The sequence below is a fragment of the Hyla sarda genome, chromosome 3 (genome assembly GCF_029499605.1).
Source record: "Hyla sarda isolate aHylSar1 chromosome 3, aHylSar1.hap1, whole genome shotgun sequence".
Classification (NCBI taxonomy): Eukaryota; Metazoa; Chordata; class Amphibia; order Anura; family Hylidae; genus Hyla; species Hyla sarda.
Genome location: NC_079191.1, coordinates 430491808 through 430513828, shown reverse-complemented (window position 1 = coordinate 430513828; position 22021 = coordinate 430491808). Strand labels below are relative to the sequence as shown.

General features: G+C 41.9%; 1 protein-coding gene across 9 annotated transcripts in view; it reads right to left on the bottom strand.

Moving 5' to 3' along the window:
- CDC42BPA (CDC42 binding protein kinase alpha) overlaps positions 1–22021 on the bottom strand; it is a 239612-nt gene that overhangs the window by 107900 nt on the left and 109691 nt on the right. For all 9 annotated transcript variants that reach the window (XM_056568475.1, XM_056568481.1, XM_056568476.1 and 6 more), the window contains exons 4-5: positions 20707–20802; positions 15128–15276 (exon numbers count right to left, since the gene is read on the bottom strand). In XM_056568475.1, coding sequence (XP_056424450.1) covers positions 15128–15276; positions 20707–20802 — 245 coding nt within the window. The remainder of the gene's footprint in view (positions 1–15127; positions 15277–20706; positions 20803–22021) is intronic.

Genomic DNA, 22021 nt, shown 5'->3' with positions numbered 1-22021 from the left:
ATCTGCTGAAATACTCTGTGCTGCTGAGCTCTCACTAACATCATCACATGAGAAAAGAGATCACTGCCCCCCGAGAACAGCACTCTGATCTGCTGAAATACTCTGTGCTGCTGAGCTCTCACTAACATCATCACATGAGAAAAGAGATCACTGCACCCCGAGAACAGCACTCGGATCTGCTGAAATACTCTGTGCTGCAGTGTTCTCACTAACATCACATGAGATAGAGATCACTGCACCCCGAGAACAGCACTCTGATCTGCTAAAATACTCTGTGCTGCTGAGCTCTCACTAACATCATCACATGAGATAGAGATCACTGCACCCCGAGAACAGCACTCTGATCTGCTGAAATACTCTGTGCTGCTGAGCTCTCACTAACATCATCACATGAGAAAAGAGATCACTGCACCCCGAGAACAGCACTCTGATCTGCTGAAATACTCTGTGCTGCTGAGCTCTCACTAACATCATCACATGAGATAGAGATCACTGCACCCCGAGAACAGGACTCGGATCTGCTGAAATACTCTGTGCTGCTGAGCTCTCACAAACATCATCACATAAGACAACATATGCCTGCTCCCCTAGATCAGGACACTTCTCTCCTTAAATACTCTGTGCTGCCGTGTTCTAAAGTTACATATTTGCGGCATCCGTCTCTGGCGAAAATTGCCACAAATGATGCAAGATGTACATTATCCGGCATCCATTGTTTGTGATCGCCAGATGGGGGAAGGCAGCAAGATGCGTTCCCCTGTCTGCGCCAGTCCGGCAACTACAATCATCCGGTGTCCAAACTGAGACGTCGGATGATTGTGAACTGTCCCATTCAAACGAATGGAATCAGTTCTTGCTTCATTCTCCCTCCGGTGCATTTTCTGCAGCCCCGGAGGGGGGGGGAAAAACTGATGACACATATATGTAAAGGAGGCCTTAGCCAATCACATGAAAGAAGAGATCAGTGAACCCCGGAGATAAGAACACTGATCTCCTGAGATCACTGTACGCAGAGGTAAGTACATTGCTCTCCTGAAATAGGCTCCTTTCACACTATAAATGTATCCATTTTCGAGATCCGTAAACAAAACCATTAAAAACGGACGTTAAACGGCCGTTACAAAATCCCAATATAGTCTATGGGATTTTTACATTATCCGTTGTAACTCGTCATAGCCAGTTATTAATAATGGATGTTATTTTGTGACAGGAGAAAGAACGGAAGAAATAGTGCACGCGCTATTTCTTCCATTACCTTCTCCCGTCACAAAATAACGTCCGTTATTAAGAACGGGTAAAAAACGGATAATGTAAAAATCCCATAGACTATAATAGGATTTTGTAACAGCCGTTTTTAATGGTTTTGTTAGACTGCTTTCACACTATAAAAATTCATCCGTTATAAATGTCCGTTATAAAAACCCTGAAAATTGGCCGTTAAACGGTCATTAGAAAATCCCATTAATAACGGGCTATAACGGGTTAAAACGGATAATGTAAAAATCCCATAGACTAAAATGGGAATTTCTAATGACCGTTTAACGGCCAATTTTCAGGGTTTTTATAACGGACGTTTATGACGGATGCATTTTTATAGTGTGAAAGCAGCCTTATCGGAGCTTTAAAATGGATAATTCTATAGTGTGAAAGGAGCCATACTCTGTGCTGCCATGTTCTCACTATAATCATCACATGAGAAGACGGGTCAGTGCACCCCAAAATGAGCACACTGCTCTCCTGAACTACTCTGCGCTGCTGTGAACTCACTATCATCATCAAACGGACAAAAGTGGCATCTTTTTGCCTGGTAAATAAAATGGACACTAGCGGCCATACATGTTACACCACAAGACAGTGTTTTTTTACAACCACGGTACCTCCAGCTGTTCACCACCAAAGAAATAGTCCACAACCATGAATAAAACCATGAATAAAAAACAAACATAACACAACTTTATTGATCATATATAAAAAAAAAAAAAAAAAAAAAATAACATACAGTATTAAAATAAATAAAGGCAAAGCAGATACCAGAAAAGAAAAGGTGAGTGGTATACTCTGAAGTCTTAAAGGGTACCTCTCATCAAAAAAACTTTTGATATATTATAGATTAATGTATGCAGAATAACTTTACAATTGCATGTTATTAAAAAATATGCTTCTTTCTATTTAATTTTCCACTTTGAAGAAATGACCACTAGGGGTCTCCCTACCAGTCCTGGCAGCAAGCATTTCAGACTCATGCTGGAGTCCTAAACACTACGAGCTGCCAGTCTGCTTTGTTCACAAAGGAGAACACTCAGAGCTGCCAGCCTGCTTTGTTCACAGCCTGTTTGGCTGTGAACAAAGCAGGCTGGCAGCTCTGATTGTTTAGGACTCCGGCATGAGTCAGAAATGCTTGCTGCCAGGACTGATCGGGAAAAATACAATAGAAAGAAGCATATTTTTCATTAACATGCTATTGGAAAGTGATTCAACATTCATTCATCTAAAATATATCAAAAGTTTATTTGATGAGAGGTACCCTTTAAACATGTGTGACAGGGACACAAGATTAATTAAATGGGGGACATAGTGCAAATCATTCAGAATGGCTGCATATAGCAAGCAAGAGTATGAAAGTCGACACCCCCTGACGAAGCAAAAGGGCGAAAACGTGCGTTTGGGGCTGAGGTGAGGTAACTCCATACAGAGTACCACATAAAAGAACAATCAAATGTAAACATGCAACATACATAAATAGCAGATTGGGCACCCTGTATGGAGATACCTCACCGCAGCCCCAAACGCACGTTTTCGCCCTTTTTGCTTCATCAAGGGGCGTCGACTTTCATACTCTTGCTTGCTATATGCAGCCATTCTGAATGATTTGCCCTATGTTCCCCATTTAATTAAATGTCCTTGTCACACATGTTTAAGACTTCGGAGTATACCCCTCACCTTATCTTTTTTGGTACCTGCTTTGCCTTTATTTATTTTAATACTGTATTTCATTTTTTTTATGTATGATTAATTAAGTTGTTATGTTTATTTTTCATTCATGGTTATCTTGTGGCCTTTTTCTTTGGTGGGGATGATTATAGGTAACACAGTCTGTAGCCATCTTCTTTTGGTGATTACTAGAGATGAGCGAACTTACAGTAAATTCGATTCGTCACGAACTTCTCGGCTCTGCAGTTGATGACTTTTCCTGCGTAAATTAGTTCAGCTTTCAGGTGCTCCGGTGGGCTGGAAAAGGTGGATACAGTCCTAAGAAAGAGTCTCCTAGGATTGTATCCACCTTTTCCAGCCCACCGGAGCACCTGAAAGCTGAACTAATTTTATGCAGGAAAAGTCATCAACTGCCGAGCCGAGAAGTTCGTGACGAATCGAATTTACTGTAAGTTCGCTCATCTCTAGTGATTACCTCCAGCTGTTGCAAAACTACAACTCTCAGCATGCCCGGACAGCTTATGGCTGTCCGGGCATACTGGGAGTTGTAGTTTTGCAACAGCTGTAGGCACCCTGGTCTGGAAACACTGCCATAAAATGCGACTATAACTGGTATATATGTTAGTCATAGTGTGAAAAGGACCCAAGCTTCACATATGTACATTATTAACCACAAAAAAACAAATCCTGATCTAATTACTAGGGGGCCATTAGCAAAAACAAGCACTAGGGAAAATGAAAGTAGTTGCCCATAGCAACCAGAGGCCTATTGGGAAAATGAATGCAGGAATCTGATTTGAGCAGTTGCCTATAGCAACCAGATATGGCCACCGAGTCTACATGTAAAATGAAAGCAGCAATGTTATTGGAGGAGATGCCCACGGCAGCCAATCAAATTTGAGCTCTCATTTCTGATTGCTGAGGAGCTGCCTGTAGTAAACCAATCACATTCACCAGTCTGGTTGCTATGGGCAACAGTTTCACTTTTCATTTGCACTAGTTTCTATGGATTTTCCCCTATTATCTACGGGTTTTATAAAAATTCACGCTCCAAGACGAGGCCTTATAATAAAACTACAGAATGATGGAAAAAATGAGAAGTGAAATATGTTAATTATCCGGGTTTAGTTAAAAGAAGAAATAAAAATAAAATCGTGGAGTCTAATAAAATGGCTGACATAATGCTCCCGAATCTAACAGCTGTAAAAATGCTATATGGTCGGAAACACAGAATTACCGCCAAGATGGCACCAGCCGGCGGGGAGGGGGGTTATATGGGAAGGGGATTATAAAAAAAAAAAAGGGGGTTGATGATCTAATGAAAACCATCTCAGAAACCGCGACAAAGCGTTATACAAGTCAGGTGGCCGTAATTATAATTATTATTATGATTATTATAATTATTAGAGACAATGCTGATAGATCTGATGACGAATGAGATGGCGAGAAACTCCTACATACGGTTTTGGCTTTTTCTGTTGGTTGTATCAAAAACATTTTATCATCATCTTTGTAGTAAAGAAAATTATGATTGTTTCTAAATGGCAAAACAGTCTACTACCGCAACACAACAATAGGAGACAGTATTATAGTAGTTATATTCTAGTATATATAGGAGCAGTATTATAGTAGTTATATTCTTGTATATAGGGGACAGTATTATAGTAGTTATATTCTTGTATATAGGAGGCAGTATTATAGTAGTTATATTCTTGTATATAGGAGCAGTATTATAGTAGATATATTGTAGTATATATAGGAGCAGTATTATAGTAGTTATATTCTTGTATATAGGAGCAGTATTATAGTAGTTATATTCTTGTATATAGGAGCAGTATTATAGTAGTTATATTCTTGTATATAGGAGCAGTATTATAGTAGTTATATTCTTGTATATAGGAGCAGTATTATAGTAGTTATAGTCTTGTATATAGGAGCAGTATTATAGTAGTTATATTCTTGTATATAGGAGCAGTATTATAGTAGTTATATTCTTGTACATAGGAGGCAGTATTACAGTAGTTATATTCTTGTATATAGGATCAGTATTATAGTAGTTATATTCTTGTATATAGGAGCAGTATTATAGTAGTTATATTCTTGTATATAGGAGGCAGTATTATAGTAGATATATTCTTGTATATAGGAGCAGTATTAAAGTAGTTATATTCTTGCATATAGGAGCATTATATATTAGATATATTCTTGCATATAGGAGCATTATATAGTAGTTTTATTCTTGTATATAGAGAGCAGTATTATAGTAGTTATATTCTTGTATATAGGAGCAGTATTATAGTAGTTATATTCTTGTATATAGGGGCAGTATTATAGTAGTTATATTCTTGTATATAGGGGCAGTATTATAGTAGTTATATTCTTGTATATAGGAGCAGTATTATAGTAGTTATATTCTTGTATATAGGAGCAGTATTATAGTAGTTATATTCTTGTATATAGGAGCAGTATTATAGTAGTTATATTCTTGTATATAGGAGGCAGTATTATAGTAGTTTTATTCTTGTATATAGGAGCAGTATTATAGTAGTTATATTCTTGTATATAGGAGCAGTATTATAGTAGTTATATTCTTGTATATAGGAGCAGTATTATAGTAGTTATATTCTTGTATATAGGAGCAGTATTATAGTAGTTATATTCTTGTATATAGGAGCAGTATTATAGTAGTTATATTCTTGTATATAGGAGCAGTATTATATTAGATATATTCTTGTATATAAGAACAGTATTAAAGTAGTTATATTCTTGCATATAGGAGCATTATATAGTTTTATTCTTGTATATAGAGAGCAGTATTATAGTAGTTATATTCTTGTATATAGCAGCAGTATTATAGTAGTTATATTCTTTTATATAGGAGCAGTATTATAGTAGTTATATTCTTGTATATAGGGGACAGTATTATAGTAGTTATATTCTTATATATAGGGGCAGTATTATAGTAGTTATATTCTTGTATATAGGGGCAGTATTATAGTAGTTATATTCTTGTATATAGGAGCAGTATTATAGTAGTTATATTCTTGTATATCGGAGCAGTATTATAGTAGTTATATTCTTGTATATAGGGGACAGTATTATAGTAGTTATATTCTTGTATATAGGAGGCAGTATTATAGTAGTTATATTCTTGTATATAGGGGCAGTATTATAGTAGTTATATTCTTGTATATAGGAGCAGTATTATAGTAGTTATATTCTTGTATATCGGAGCAGTATTATAGTAGTTATATTCTTGTATATAGGAGCAGTATTATAGTAGTTATATTCTTGTATATCGGAGCAGTATTATAGTAGTTATATTCTTGTATATCGGAGCAGTATTATAGTAGATATATTCTTGTATATAGGAGCAGTATTATAGTAGTTATATTCTTGTATATAGGAGCAGTATTATAGTAATTGTATTCTTGTATATAGGAGCAGTATTATAGTAGTTGTATTCTTGTATATAGGAGGCAGTATTATAGTAGTTATATTCTTGCATATAGGAGCATTATATAGTTTTATTCTTGTATATAGAGAGCAGTATTATAGTAGTTATATTCTTGTATATAGCAGCAGTATTATAGTAGTTATATTCTTTTATATAGGAGCAGTATTATAGTAGTTATATTCTTGTATATAGGGGACAGTATTATAGTAGTTATATTCTTATATATAGGGGCAGTATTATAGTAGTTATATTCTTGTATATAGGGGCAGTATTATAGTAGTTATATTCTTGTATATAGGAGCAGTATTATAGTAGTTATATTCTTGTATATAGGAGCAGTATTATAGTAGTTATATTCTTGTATATCGGAGCAGTATTATAGTAGTTATATTCTTGTATATAGGAGCAGTATTATAGTAGTTATATTCTTGTATATCGGAGCAGTATTATAGTAGTTATATTCTTGTATATCGGAGCAGTATTATAGTAGTTATATTCTTGTATATCGGAGCAGTATTATAGTAGATATATTCTTGTATATAGGAGCAGTATTATAGTAGTTATATTCTTGTATATAGGAGCAGTATTATAGTAGTTATATTCTTGTATATCGGAGCATTATTATAGTAGTTATATTCTTGTATATCGGAGCAGTATTATAGTAGATATATTCTTGTATATAGGAGCAGTATTATAGTAGTTATATTCTTGTATATAGGAGCAGTATTATAGTAGTTATATTCTTGTATATAGGAGCAGTATTATAGTAGTTATTTCTTGTACATAGGGGCAGTTTTATAGTAGTTATATTAAGCAGCACTATTAAAGTAGTTATATTCTTGTGCATAGGAACAGAATTATAGTAGTTGTAGTCTTGTATACAAGGGGCAGTATTTTAGTAGTTTTTCTTAAATAGTGGGAATGACAGCTATTTTCTTGAGGTGTCAATAGATGGTCTGATAATATAGTACATTGCTGTACATAGAATTACATATACTCTACACCGCACTCTATTTTTCTTATATCTTCTCCATTTCCCACCCTTCACGAACAGATGAGAAGGACACCCACATAGTGTGATGCCCAGATGCCTCCACAAACATCAAGCCCTGATAGCGTCTAACGTAAAGAAATGTTGTATTTTAGCAAATGATTATTAAGAGTCATCAGAAAGATAGGACTAGGAAGTTTTCTGGCACGTCACTGGCATGTAACATGTAAGGGAAGAGAGAGGACTCCTTCGGGAGCTGTGAGTGCACCACAAGGCTTTACTGTGTTAGTCTGACACTGGGACTGAGGTGGCAGAAATGCAGAAGTTTATCAAGTGTTCAAACTGTAAAATGCAAAACTACAGTATATGCAAATTTATTAAGAACGTATGCAAACAAAAGCAACGGCATTCCATTTCGCAGAATAAGTGTAGATGTTATGATGCACAACCAAAGCTACATCACAACTTTGTGTCACCTTTACCTCTGAAGGGACAATGGATGGTGTTACCTTACCTACAATCTGTCTATGGACCAATACGCAAGCTTAAAGGGGTACTCCGCTCATAGACATCTTATGTAAGGGATAAGATGTCTGATCGCCGGGGTCCCCAGTGGCGAGGGTCCCCAGGGGGTCTCGCTCCATGCAGCAGATGACATGGGGTGCTGCAGGAGAGATTGCGGGGGTCCCCAGTGGGTCTCGCTCTGTGCAGCAGATGACATGGGGTTTGGCAGGAGAGATTGTGGGGGTCCCCAGTGGCAAGACCCCTGCGAAAAAACATCTTATCCCCTATACTGTGGATAGGGGATAAGATGTCTAGGGGTGGAGTACCCCTCTAAACTACATTTAGAAAAATGTCCTGTCTTTCAGCCCACTCCTGCACCCTGCTTACAATACCGCAGCATTTGCCCATGAAAAGTCCTGAGGCTCAGTCAGCTTTCTCAAGCAAGTGGTTGTGCCAGTCATCAGATCACGGTAAACCTCTGGTGGTACCCTTTCAAAGGCTTACTCTGGAGGATCTACTGTCATCCATTACATGGACAGCACTTTTATTAAAATTTGAATTCTTTAATACTTTCTTTCACCTGTGGGGGCACTGTAGGGAAACTGCACACATGTTGTAGAGTTGTCTACAGCCATTCACAGGAAATTAAGCCTATGACAAGCTTATTTTGGGGGAAATCCTAAGAAAAATAGAGAATAATCAGAGAACCCTTTATATAACAGAGGGAGGATCCCTGGGAGTAAGGACAGAGCAGAGGCAGCGACCTTTATTACTAGTTCTATATGAGTTCACGTAAGTCTTATAAAACGCCGTTCCTTGGGTTTTTCCCTAGCTCAGAGGCAGCGAATTCCTCTTCCTATAACAAATAATTACAATTCCATACGGCCCCTTGAGTATTCTCAAAGATTGTTCTCTGCCATCCAGGATAAAGCCGCTCGTAAAAAAGTGTGAGCGGAACAACCACATAATTTCATATACTCCGTGTCTGGAGTCTGCAGATTGAGAGCCGTGTGGGGGGAACCATCTGGGAAATGTGTTCAATGAGGGGCCGGAATCTCTTAATAATCCGACAGGAGCCAAGCTGAGAAATCCGTCAAATGAGAGCGATATTCTGGCAGCACTCGCTGAATCTGGTTGCCATGATGAAAAAATACCCATAATACTTCGACCTTTGGATTTATATTATATACTGATCACATATGACAGTAATACATCAAATGTCCTGGTATGTGGTGACAAATTAATTCATCATACTTTAAAATAATTAAAGGGGTTATCCAGCAATTTGCTAAAATTCATATTCTGCTCAGGGTGGGAAAAAATGGCTAGACTTGCCTATCGCAGGTCCCTCTGCTGCTCTCGTTTGGCTCTGTCCAGTCCCCACAGACATCCACTTGGTGCAGGACCTGCCAACTCAGCCAGTCAGTCAACCAGAGCCAGCAGGGACTGCACAGCATGCTCATCTAGATAGCAAGGCAGACTGCACAGCATGCTCATCTAGATAGCAAGTCAGACTGCACAGCATGCTCATCTAGATAGCAAGTCAGACTGCACAGCATGCTCATCTAGATAGCAAGTCAGACTGCACAGCATGCTCATCTAGATAGCAAGTCAGACTGCACAGCATGCTCATCTAGATAGCAAGTCAGACTGCACAGCATGCTCATCTAGATAGCAAGTCAGACTGCACAGAGGCGAATGGGAGCTGTGGGGGACCGGGGATAGGAAAGTATAGATTTTTTTTCTATTTTTTTCCCAGCCCCACAGAATATGAATTTTAGGCAATTGTTATATAATCCCTTTAAAATAAATGTTTATTGTGGAGAATTCCTTTTTGTTAACGGGTCCCTTGATATCATATAGGATGTCCTGCTGCCAAGACCATCCCCAAGGTTAGTTAAAAATGTTGAGAGTAGCCAGAACAATAGTAAGTGTTTCCAAGCAGCTCCCCCACAGGTGAAACTAAAGATTACACCATGATCAGTGAAATTAATGGGATGGGTATTGCATGGACATGGGGTCCTCCAGAGCAAGAGACTTTTTTTTCTAGCCATCCTCTCCTTTGGCTAAAAGATGAAGATCCTGAAGAGGAATACCCCCTTTGTTAACTCCGAATTCACTAAAATGGTATATGGAATCTGGTTTACTAAATCAGACAACCAGAGGTACCCTCAAGTCATTGAGCCTCATCAATACGTGAGCAACTATATTGGTTTGATTCTTGAACCCCCTTAAAGGGGTACTCCGAGCGTAGACACCTTATCCCCTATTTAAAGGCTAAGGAATAAGATGTCTGATTACAGGGGTCTAGCCACTGAGACCCCCCGTGATCTTTGATCCGGCATCCCGCGTCCCTCCATAGACATTAATAGAGGGGACGTGAAGACCAATTCCGCCTGAAGCCTAGCACAGCCGGCGTTCTGAACATAAATATTCAGAAAGCGGGGGTGCCAGGCCAATGATCGTGGGGGGTCCCAGCAGATAGGGAATAAGATGTCTAGGGTGGAAAACCCCTTTTAAGAGGACCTCTAACTTTTCTCCAGCCCTTTATGCTTCTCTTTCTGTTCATATATAAATTCTGCTGGTCGCCCTTGGAATAGACTACGCTTAGAGGAGAACTCCAGCCAAATGAAGTTACCTTTATATAGCTGCACAAGATAAAGTTATATAACTTTGCAATGTGAAGTGTAATCTTTCCTGAGCACATACCCTGTTTCTTTCCAGGCAGGAAGTCCAGGAGTTCTTATCACACTGAGACTGACACTTCACACTTCCTTCTCCTCAGCTCATAGAGATGACAGCTTTAGTGTCACTGATTGGCTGGAGGGCAACACACCCTCCTTACCCCTCACTCTCACAGCAGCCCCTCCCTGCAGCTCACACAGGAAACAAGCACAGTGTGTGTAGTTTTTTGCTGACTCAGGATTTTCAAAAGCCAAGTATGGGGGTCTGACTTTGAAACAAATCAGCTGGGATGACTTGTGGAGTCATGGTGAGCTTATATATATATATATATATATATATAAAAAGCAAAATCATCGGTAGTTGCAGTATCTTGTAATACCTTTTTTATTGGACTAACAAGATTTTGTAGAGACAAGCTTTCGGGATTCCTCCCTTTATCAAGTCATAAGCATTTCTGAGCTCACAAGGAGAAAACACAGGTTCTATCTCACAAAATATGCAGGGGTTAAAACAACATTAGTGGAGAATGGACATTAAGTTGGGCCATAAATTGTATAGCAATAGGACGATAGATACAGATAAGGATGAGGGGGGGGGGGGAGGCTGGAGAGCAGAGGTGAGAATAGTGGTTACGCTGGACAGACAATTTTACTATAGAGCCATAGACTGAAGATAAGACTAGACAGGGGAGGGGGAGCAGGGGTGTAATGGTGTTAGAGCAGGGAGAGAGTAGAGAGTTTAGCAAAGGTTATAGGAAATTTTGATAATGGGATAAGAAGCTTAAATCCACATTAAGTCCTCTGTTCTTGGAGTCATAAAGAACTATCATTTTGGCTTCAAATGTCTTTCTTTCCTGGGTGTTCTTGAAGTTTCCTTTCAGGATCTTGATTTTGAGGTCCTGTAGGGAGTGACCTGTTTGAGTGAAGTGGTGTCCAACTGGGGTGCAATAGTCCTTTTCTCTATGGTTGTTGATGGACGATCTGTGGAGGTTCATCCTTTTGTTGAGTGGCTGACTGGTCTCACCAATGTAACATCCCAGGTCACACTTGGTGCATTGTATCATGTAGACTACATTCTCTGTGGTGCAGGAGTATTGTCCCTTGATGTTGTATGCCTTGTTGTTGTGGGAGGCCTCAGAATTTGGACTGGACTAATACGGCTACTCCTAACTAATCTATATATATATATATATATATATATATCTTATTTAAGTTAGTTTATTTTCACCATTTTGGCTGGATATCTCCTTTAAATGGGTACTCCAGAGAACTACACCAATAGCCCATCCTTTCCCTCTCACCAACCTATTTGTCTAAATACCATTCATTAGCTATACAGAGCAGTTTCCCTCTTTCAGCTGTCACTTACATACAGAGAGTGAGAGAAAGACGTCATAATCTGATCCTGCTTGTCTCTGTGCAAACCGCTCCCTGAGACCTACCCCCGTCCTCCTGGAAGACAAATACCATGGGGGAGATTTATGAAACCTGTCCAGAGGAAAAGTTGCTGAGTTGCCCATAGCAACCATTCAGATAGTTTCTTTCATTTTGCAGATGCCTTGTTAAAAAGGAAAGAAGCGATATGATTGGTTGCTATGGGCAACTCAGCAACTTTTCATCTGGACAGGTTTTGATAAAATCTGATTTCTATCTTGTCTAGGGCTCTGGCTTTACAACCACACATCCCCCTCCCCTCGCTGTGCGAGGATCTTGATCGCAGAGAAGCCTAGTCTCCTCAGCACATAATGCTGCTCTTTGCCTGCTGTAGTTGTATGTAATCACTGACTGCTGCTATTCAGAGCGTAGCATGATTTATTGCTCGGGGGAAGGATAGTTTGAAAGAAAAGACCTGTACAGTGTGTTCTCAACACCACAGCATGCACACAGGTAGTAAAAGCAATTGGCTGTCAGCCATTACACAGAGCCGAACTGACTGCTAGGAGTTGTAGTCTGGGCTGCAAGCAAGGAAAAAGAATATTCAGGAGACAACAGGGGCCACAGGAGCTGGCAAAATCACATGGATAACTACAGGGTACACAGAACAGGTATTTGTAGTGGCTTTGGGGAATTTTTTTTATTTTTCCTAACTTCCCTGGAGCACCCCTTTAAGCTCCACCCTGTTGTCAGACACGTAACCTAAAAGACTGAGCTCCCACAATCGACTTCCCTCTACGTCCTTGCAGAATTCTTAAGGCAGATTTAGATGCGAATGAGCATGAAAACAACCATAAAGTATTTAGAAAGATGCTCAACATTTTAAGTAGATTGTAGAGGAAGTAAATCCTTAAGACATATGGAAGATTTAGTTTCGAGAATAAATAGAAAAAATATTGAATTCTTTTATAAGTGCACCCTACATTAAATCAATATGGTGCCTAGAGCCAGAGACGTTTTAGAGAGAATTCTTCTATAAAAAGTCACGCCAATATCTGCAATTATGTAACGCGCATAGTTTGCAGTTATCTTCTCTTATACAGCCCATACAAATACAGAGTAACTATGGGCACAGCCTCGTCTTATTTCATACAGATGCTTCACGTATGTAAATGATATATGCAGTACGCCAAATATTTCCTGCTGCAGTACGGGAAGAGAAAACCAGAGAGGACGACCACACATATTGTCTCCAGCTTAATTCCAAACCAGTTGAGTCTTATATAGAAAAGCAAAATTCCAGAGCTTAGAGCAATGTTTTCCAACCAGGTTGCCTCCAGCTGTTGCAAAACTACAAATCCCAGCATGCCAGGACAGCCTTCGGCTGTCCTGGCATGCTAGGAGTTGTAGTTTCGCAACAGCTGGAGGCAACCTGGTTGGGAAGCACTTGGGTTAGTGGCTAAGGGTTATAAGATTGTGCTATGTTTAAATGCAGCTATGGTGCATTATACTGGGGCCCAAGATGTGATGTTGCATCAATGTTCATTTATATACATTAGGACTTGACAAATTTGTTATGAAACTCGGAGCCAGAATGCTGCACGTCACGTAATGTCACATGATCAGTCTTTACTGTCCCTTCATTTCTCCCTGTGTATCAGTCATAAGTGTCCCCTCATCTCTCCGAGTCAGTCATTAGTCTCCTCTAATCTCTTCTTGTGTGTCAGTTATTACTGTCTCCTCATCTCATTTGTGTGTCAGTAATTACTCTCCCCTCATCTCTTTCGTGTGTCAGTAATTACTGTCCCCTCATCTCTCCCTGTTTCACAGTTATTAGTGTCCTCTAATCTCTTCTTGTGTGTCAGTTATTACTGTCCCCTCATATCATTTGTGTGTCCGTTATTACTGTCCCCTCATCTCTTTCGTGTGTCAGTAATTACTGTCCCCTCATCTCCCTTGTGTATCTGTTATTACTGTCCCCTCAGCTCTTCTGTGTGTCAGTAATTACTGTCCCCTCATCTCTTCCGTGTCAGTTATTACTGTCCTCTCATCTCTTCCGTGTCAGTAATTACTGTCCCCTCGTCTCTTCCGTCTCTTGTGTATGTTATTACAGTCCCCTCATCTCTTCCGTGTCAGTAATTACTGTCCCCTCATCTCCCACCTGAGTGTCAGTTATTACTGTCCCTTCGTGTACGCGCTGTGTGTCAGTTACTACTGCCCCCTCATCTCTCCCTGTGTCACAGTCATTAGTGTCCTCTAATCTCTTCTTGTGTGTCAGTTATTACTGTCCCTCTCATCTCATTCTTGTCCCCTCATCTCCCCTGTGTATCAGTTATTACTGTCCCCTCATCTCATTCCTGTGTCAGTAATTACTGTCCCTCATCTCTTCCTTGTCAGTAATTACTGTCCCCTAATCTCCCACCTTTATGTCAGTTATTACTGCCCCCTCATCTCCCCCGTGTCACAGTCATTAGTGTCCCCTTATCTCCCCCGTGTCAAATATTACTGTCCCCTCATCTCCCCCCTGTGTGTCAATTATTACTGTCCCCTCATCTCCCTCCTGTGTGTCAAATATTACTGTCCCCTCATCTCCCCCCTGTGTGTCAATTATTACTGTCCCTTCCTCTCCCCCCTGTGTGTCAATTATTACTGCCCCCTCATCTCCCCCCTGTGTGTCAGGTATAACTGTCCACTAGTCTCCCCCATGTGGCCTCTCATCTTTTCCAAAAAAAAAGAAAAAAAACAGTTTTAATTACCTCCGCCTCGGTTTGGTTCCCAGGCTCATCCCCTGTCCTGTGTTTGGCATCCAATTTCTTTGGTAAGTGCTCCGGTGTCACGTGACCGCTGCAGCCAATCAGAAGCCTCGGCCATGACAGCATCAGTATGGAGCGTGACCATCAAGGCCACTGATTGGCTGTGGTGGTCACCTGACTTCTGTTGCTCACATAACACTGAAGGGTCGACTATAGTCAGAAAGAGGGATCAGCGCAGAAACGGAGGTGGAGGTAAGAAAACAGCTAAAACCACCATAAAATTCTTTATCTCCATGGTAACCTTGCGTCAAGCCCTGATATACAAACCTGAATAGTGATGGCAACAACGCAGCACATGGGTTTGTCTCTCTGTGTCTCATCTGTAATGTCCATTTAAAGGGTCTGTCTTCTGATCATATGAAAGGTCCCTTACCTGTGGACATAGTGGAGCTGGTGGACGGAGTCGATGGCCATGACCATCTCGGCCAAGTAGAATCGCGCCATTTCCTCCGGTAGCCGATCCTCAAACTTACTAAGCAACGTGAGGAGATCTCCTCCGACGTAATAATCCATAACCAGGTACTGAGGGCGAAGGGAAGAGAAAAGGTTAATGAGAATGCAAATCATTCCATTATCAGTGCAGTCTTACAGACAACTCATTTATACTGCATGAAACTTTAAAGGGGTACTCCGCTGCTCAGCGTTTGGAACAAACGCTTCCAAATGCTGGAGCCGGGAGCTCGTGACGTCATAGCCCTGCCCCCTCATGACGTAACACCCCACCCCCTCAATGCAAGTCTATGGGAGGGGGCGTGACGGCTGTCACGCCCCCTCCCATAGACTTGCATTGAGGGGGCGGGGTGTGACAATGAGGGGGCAGGGCTATGACATCACAAGATCCCGACGCCGACTCCAGCATTCGGAACAGTTAGTTCCAAACGCAGCGGAGTACCCCTTTAAGAGTACCTGTCATGATCTTGTTAAATGTTATAATCCTCCCAGGTCACTGCCCCAATCTTGAAAAACCACCCCCTGCCTTTATTTTTATTATTTTTTTGTTTTCTACCTGGATATTGCTCTGTATTTCCTGCTCAGTCAGATTCACAGACTGGGAAGGGGCGTTCCCCAGCAGGTGTGACATCATCTGAAGCCATACAGGGGAGAACTTCCTCCCTCACTCTGCTACACACAGCCCAGAGTAGTTCAGGGTGAGATGAGCTATGATTGGATAAGGCTGCACACACACCCCCTCAGCATTTCCTGATTTTGGACTTCTGCCAGGCCAGCAGGAGTTCAAAGCCTGTGCAAAAGATGGAGGGAAATGTGCTCTGGACAAGTAGGGAGACACCTAGTGGCAGCTTTCTTTAAACACAAATAAAACATAGAAAACTTTATTTTATTTTTTTTTTAAAGTACATTAGAAAGATTTTTTATTTACCATAAGGAGTGATATAGCAAAGATTAGTTTTAATGAGAGTGCCCATTTAATCTCTGACTGTCATCATTTCTGACTACCAGTCACCTCCAGAGCTGCATTTGCAATTCTGCCTCAAGCTCCCAAACTTTGGGATGTTATGTCTCTTCGCAGCGCCTGCAGGGTCAGTGTCTATATAGATGTATTTCTGCTTTGGTGTATGGAGGAGGATATAGGGGGAAATTCACAAGGCTGCAGTTATCGCCCAATTGAGATTAAAACTGAAATATTAAAATGTTAAAGGGGTATTCCAGTATCCAACTTTTTTTAATATATCAATTGGCTCCAGAAAGTTAAACAGATTTGTAAATTACTTCTATTAAAAAATCTTAATCCTTTCAGTACTTATGAGCTGCTAAAGTTGAATTGTTCTTTTCTGTCTAAGTGCTCTCTGATGACACCGGTCTCGGGAGCTGTCCAGAGTAGAAGCAAATTCGCATAGGAACTGCACAGAGCAGAATAGGTTTGCTATGGGGATTTGCTTCTACTCTGGACAGCTCCCGAGACAGGTGTCATCAGAGAGCACTTAGACAGAAAAGAACAACTCAACTTCAGCAGCTGATAATTATAGGAAGGATTAAGATTTTTTTAATAGAAGTAATTTAAAAATCTGTTTAACTTTCTGGAGCCAGTTGATCTAAAAAAAAAAAAAAGTTTTTTCCTGGAATACCCCTTTAACATTTTAATATTTCAGTTTTAATTATGGGAGGAGCGATGACTGAGAAGAGTCTGCCTGAGGAAGACACTACCAGCAAATCGCTCAGGACCCGCACAGTGATCGCTATTGATCATGGCACTTAAAGGGGCACTCTGTTCATTTAACTTTATGTAAAATCTGCTTTGAGAGGGTCACAGTAAAATAAAGAAACATTGGGGGAAATTTATCAAAACCTGTCCAGAGGAAAAGTTGCTGAGTTGCCCATAGCAACCAATCAGATCGCTTCTTTCCTTTCTAACCAGGCCTCTGCAAAATGAAAGAAGCGATCTGATTGGTTGCTATGGGCAACTCAGCAACTTTTCCTCTGGACAGGTTTTGATAAATCTCCCCCATTGCTCCTTGGTCTTTTGGCTAATATCAAGGGGTATTCCCAGGGATCAAGTCCTGCAGGAACACAAGGGAACTGAGGTCCTGCATTTTTTTCACGGCAGGAACACCTTTCCCATTAGCAGGAGTCCTGCAAGACCAGCCCTTGATTGGAATGAGTTCCCTCACTTATTTTTCCAGGACTTGACCCCTGGGTATTCTGCCCATCTTATTCCCTATTCAAAGCAGCCGGGTATCTGAGACGGACACGTGACGCCATGCCTCCTTGTGAGGTCACGTCACGCCCCCTCCATTCATGTCTATGGGAGGGGGCGTGACGGCCGTCACGCCCCCTCCCATAGACATGAATGAAGGGGGCCTGGCACAAGGTCACAAGTGGGCGTGGCATGATGTCACGTCTCCGTCTCGGAAACCCAACGGTGGCTCCCCGTGATCAGACATCTTATCCCCTATCCTTTGAATAGGGCATAAGATATCTAAGGGTGGAATATCCCTTTAATATCTGATATTTCCGATATCTGGGGACCATACATTAAAGGTGTACTCCGGTACTTTCTGGTGCCAGAAAGTTAAACAGATTTGTAAATTACTTCTATTAAAAAAAAATCTTAATCCTTCCAGTACTTAATAGCTGCTGAAAACTATAGAGGACATTTTTTCTTTTTGGAACACAGAGCTCAATGCTGACATCACAAGCACAGTGCTCTCTGCTGACACCTCAGTCCATTTTAGGAACTGTCCAGAGCAGCATATGTTTTCTATGGGGATTTTCTCCTACCCTGGACAGTTCTTAAAATGGACAGAGGTGTCAGCAGAGAGCACTGTGCTCGTGATATCAGCAGAGAGCTCTGTGTTCCAAAAAGAAAATAATTTCTTCTGTAGTATTCAGCAGCTGATAAGTACTGGAAGTATTAATATTTTGTAATAGAAGTCATTTACAAATCTGTTTAACTTTCTGGCACCAGTTGATAAAAAATAAAAAAATAAATAAAAAAGTTTTCCACTGGAGTACCATTTTAAATAGATTTTTAAGAACGGGGGCCGATTTCAAAGCTTTCTTGCATCGTCCCACGCATTGGCCCGATATGGAAGTACCAAAAAAAAAAAAAACAACCAACCCTTTTTCACTCCCATGGTGCCGTCAAGATCATGAATCTCTGTTCCTAGGGCTTCCCGGTTTGGTGATGCGCTGTCACACGGCCGGTCATCCAATCAGCAGCTGAGGCAGGACATAGCTGCGGCCACTGATTGGATGAACGACTTGTGTGATAGCGCATCACCAAACTGGGATGCACCGGACAGATTTCTGCGATTCCCGCAGCAGTGTGGGAGTGAAGTATAAAGAAAACGACTACTGCACATGGATTGAGTGACAAATTTCGGTTATAAATGGTAAAGTGCTAATATAACATGGAATATCATATACATTCTGGGAGGGAGTCCTGGCCCAATCATTTTTTTTCCATCTTTCGCCGCAGATCTCGCCATGTTAACACTCATGGCCACATTTCGGTTTTCATTAGTTCTGTTTAAGCTGTTTTCATAAGGATTTGGGAAGGATTTACCGTACGTACATCAGAATTAGAAGGACGGATCCATGACTTAAGCAGCTGTGAAATCCCTATCGAGGCCAAGACCCTCCCCGAGGCGCCAGCCAGCCCCTCAGCACCGCTTCACGTAGCAGGAAATTTAAGCAAAAAAAAATAAAGGTAGGACATGAGTAACATTAACTGGTGCCAGAAAGTTAAACCGATTTGTAAATTACTTCTATTAAAAAAATCTTAATCCTTCCAGGACTTATTAGCTGCTAAATACTACAGAGGAAATTCTTTTCTTTTTGGAACACAGTGCTCTCTGCTGACATCATGACCACAGTGCTCTCTGCTGACATCTCTGTCCATTTTAGGAACTGTCCAGAGCAGCATATGTTTGCTACGGGGATCTTCTCCTACTTTGGACAGTTCCTAAAATGGACAGAGATGTCAGCAGAGAGCACTGTGCTCATGATGTCAGCAGAGAGCACTGTATTCGTGATGTCAGCAGAGAGCACTGTGGTCATGATGTCAGCAGAGAGCTCTGTGTTCCAAAAAGAAAATAATTTCCTCTGTCGTATTCAGCAGCTAATAAGTACTGGAAGGATTATGATTTTTAATAGAAGTACGGTAATTTAGAAATCTGTTTAACTTTCTGGCACCAGTTGATTTAAAAAAAAAAAAAAATAAGTTTTCCACCGGAGTACACCTTTTAAAGGGGGTATTCAGGATTAGAAAAACAGCTAATTCCATCCAAAAACAGCGCCACACCTGTCTTAAGGTTGGGTGTGGTATTGCAGCTCAATTCCATTAAAGTATAGAGAGCTAAGTTGTAATACTGAAACCTGAGGTTAGGTGTGGTGCTGTTTTTGGACAAAATAGGTATCTTATTAATCCTGGATATTTGTCATCACGTAGTCACATGTCACTGTTTCGTATTCTGGACCATTGATTTTAAATCCCCCCAAAAAAAAACCTGTATGTGAATTTGTACAGAGAAAAAAAAAAGAAAAATTCAGAAAAAATTAAAAAAATCATATCATGATTTTTGCTCTGGCGGCAGGATATTGAAAACTCCCGGGCAATCTCCGTAGCCCCAGAATAACACAATCAGGAGATGAACCAGATGTCCCATAGACTTGCATGGGCCTTCCAGTACTACTCTCGGGCTGCAGAGATTGCCAGGACATTTTAAACATCCAACCACTGAAGCAACGTCATGGAAAAGTAGGATTTCACTCAGCTCGGACAATTCCGCTGCGGAAATTCAAATTCTGGACTGAACTCGATCGTTCTGGACTAAACGTGATGGTTCTTTCAGCAGAATCCACTTGCATTGCTTTCTATGGGGATGGCACATATCTGAGCAGTCCTAGAGCCGATCTTCGGCCGGAGATCTCTTAAAGGGGTACTCCGCCCCTAGGCATCTTATCCCCTATCCAAAAGGAGAGGGAATAAGAGGTCTGATCTCCTTGCTGCACCCGGCATTTCTTTAGAGCGTCGGGTGCAGCGCCGGAGGCTCGTGAGGTCACAGCCACGCCCCCTCAATGCATGTCTATGGGAGGGGGCGTGGCGGCAGTCACGCCCCCTCCCATAGACTTGCATTGAGGGGGCACAGCAGTGACGTCACGAGCAGAGCGTGACCGAGCCTCCGCCTCTCATTGCCAGTCATCCGGCACGGAGCAAAATTTGCTCCGTGCACCAGATGTCTGGGGTGCCGCAGCCGAGATCGCGAGGGTCCCCAGCAGTAGGAACCCCGCGATCAGACATCTTTTCACCTTATCCTTTGGAAAAATAAGCGCCGATTCCATAGTGTGTATGGGCCCTTAGGCAGCACCTTTTCCTAACTCTGTGCGCTGTGTATGTGCTGCATTGTGAGACATGTACTGTTCACACTGGGCATGTGCAAAGCAGCAGATCGTCACCAATGACACAAAGTGCCGCCTTACACAAGAACTCACCAAGTAGTTGTCATCCTGGAAGGCGTAGTGCAGGGTAGTGATCCACTGGCTGTCGCCATTCACCAACACGTCTCTCTCTTCCCGGAAACAGGCCGTCTGAGGGGCAGAAAGAGACAGGGTTATGGGGGCCGTCCATACAGAATCATCATTTACATAAAATATCAATAAGTCATACCTCGTGTATGTCCATCTACACTGCTTAAAGGGGTACTCCGCCCCTGGCATCTTATCCCCTATCCAAAGGATAGGGGATAAGATGTTAGATCGCCGGGGTCCCGCTGCTGGGGACCCCGGGGATCGCCGCTGCGGCACCCCGCCATCATTACTGCCCAGAGCGAGTTCGCTCTGTGCGTAATGACGGGCGATACAGGGGCAGGAGCAGCGTGACGTCATGGCTCCGCCCCCTCATGACATCACGGCCCGTCCCCTTAATGCAAGTCTATGGCAGGCCCACCCCCGTCAATACAAGTCTATGGGAAGGGGGCGTGGCGGTCGTCACGCCCCCTTCCCATAGACTTGTATCGACGGGGCTGGCCGTGACGTCACGAGGGGCGCAGCCGTGACGTAACGATGCTCCGGCCCCTGTATTGCCCGTCATTACGTGCAGAGCGATCTCGCTCTGCGCAGTAATTATAGCGGGGTGCCTCAGCAGCGATCCCCGGGGTCCCCAGCAGCGGGACCCCGGCGATCTGACATCTTATCCCCTATCCTTTGGATAGGGGATAAGATGTCTAGGGGCGGAGTACCCCTTTAAAAAAATAAAGTGAACACTAAGATAACACATCCTAGATCTGAATGAATGAACTAATTGTATGAAATACTTTCGTCTTTACATAGTTGAATGTGCGGACAACAAAATCAACCCATGGAGGTCTGGATATGGAGTCACACTCAAAATCAAAATGGAAAACCGCACTACAGGCTGATCCAACTTTATGTAATGTCCTTAATACAAGTCCCAATGAGGCTCAGTAGTGTGTGTGGCCTCCACGTGCCCGTATGACCTCCCTACATCGCCTGGGCATGCTCCTGAGGAGGTGGGGGATGGTCTCCTGAGGGATGTCCTCCCAGACCTGGACTAAAGCATCCGCCAACTCCTGGACAGTCTGTGGTGGATGGAGCGAGACGTCCCAGATGTCCTCAATCGGATTCAGGGGAACGGGCGGCCAGTCCATAGCATCAATGCCTTCCTCTTGCAGGAACTGCTGACACACTCCAGCCACATGAGGTCTAGCATTGTCTTTTATTAGGAGGAACCCAGGGCCAACCGCACCAGCATATAGTCTCACAAGGGGTCTGAGGATCTCATCTCGGT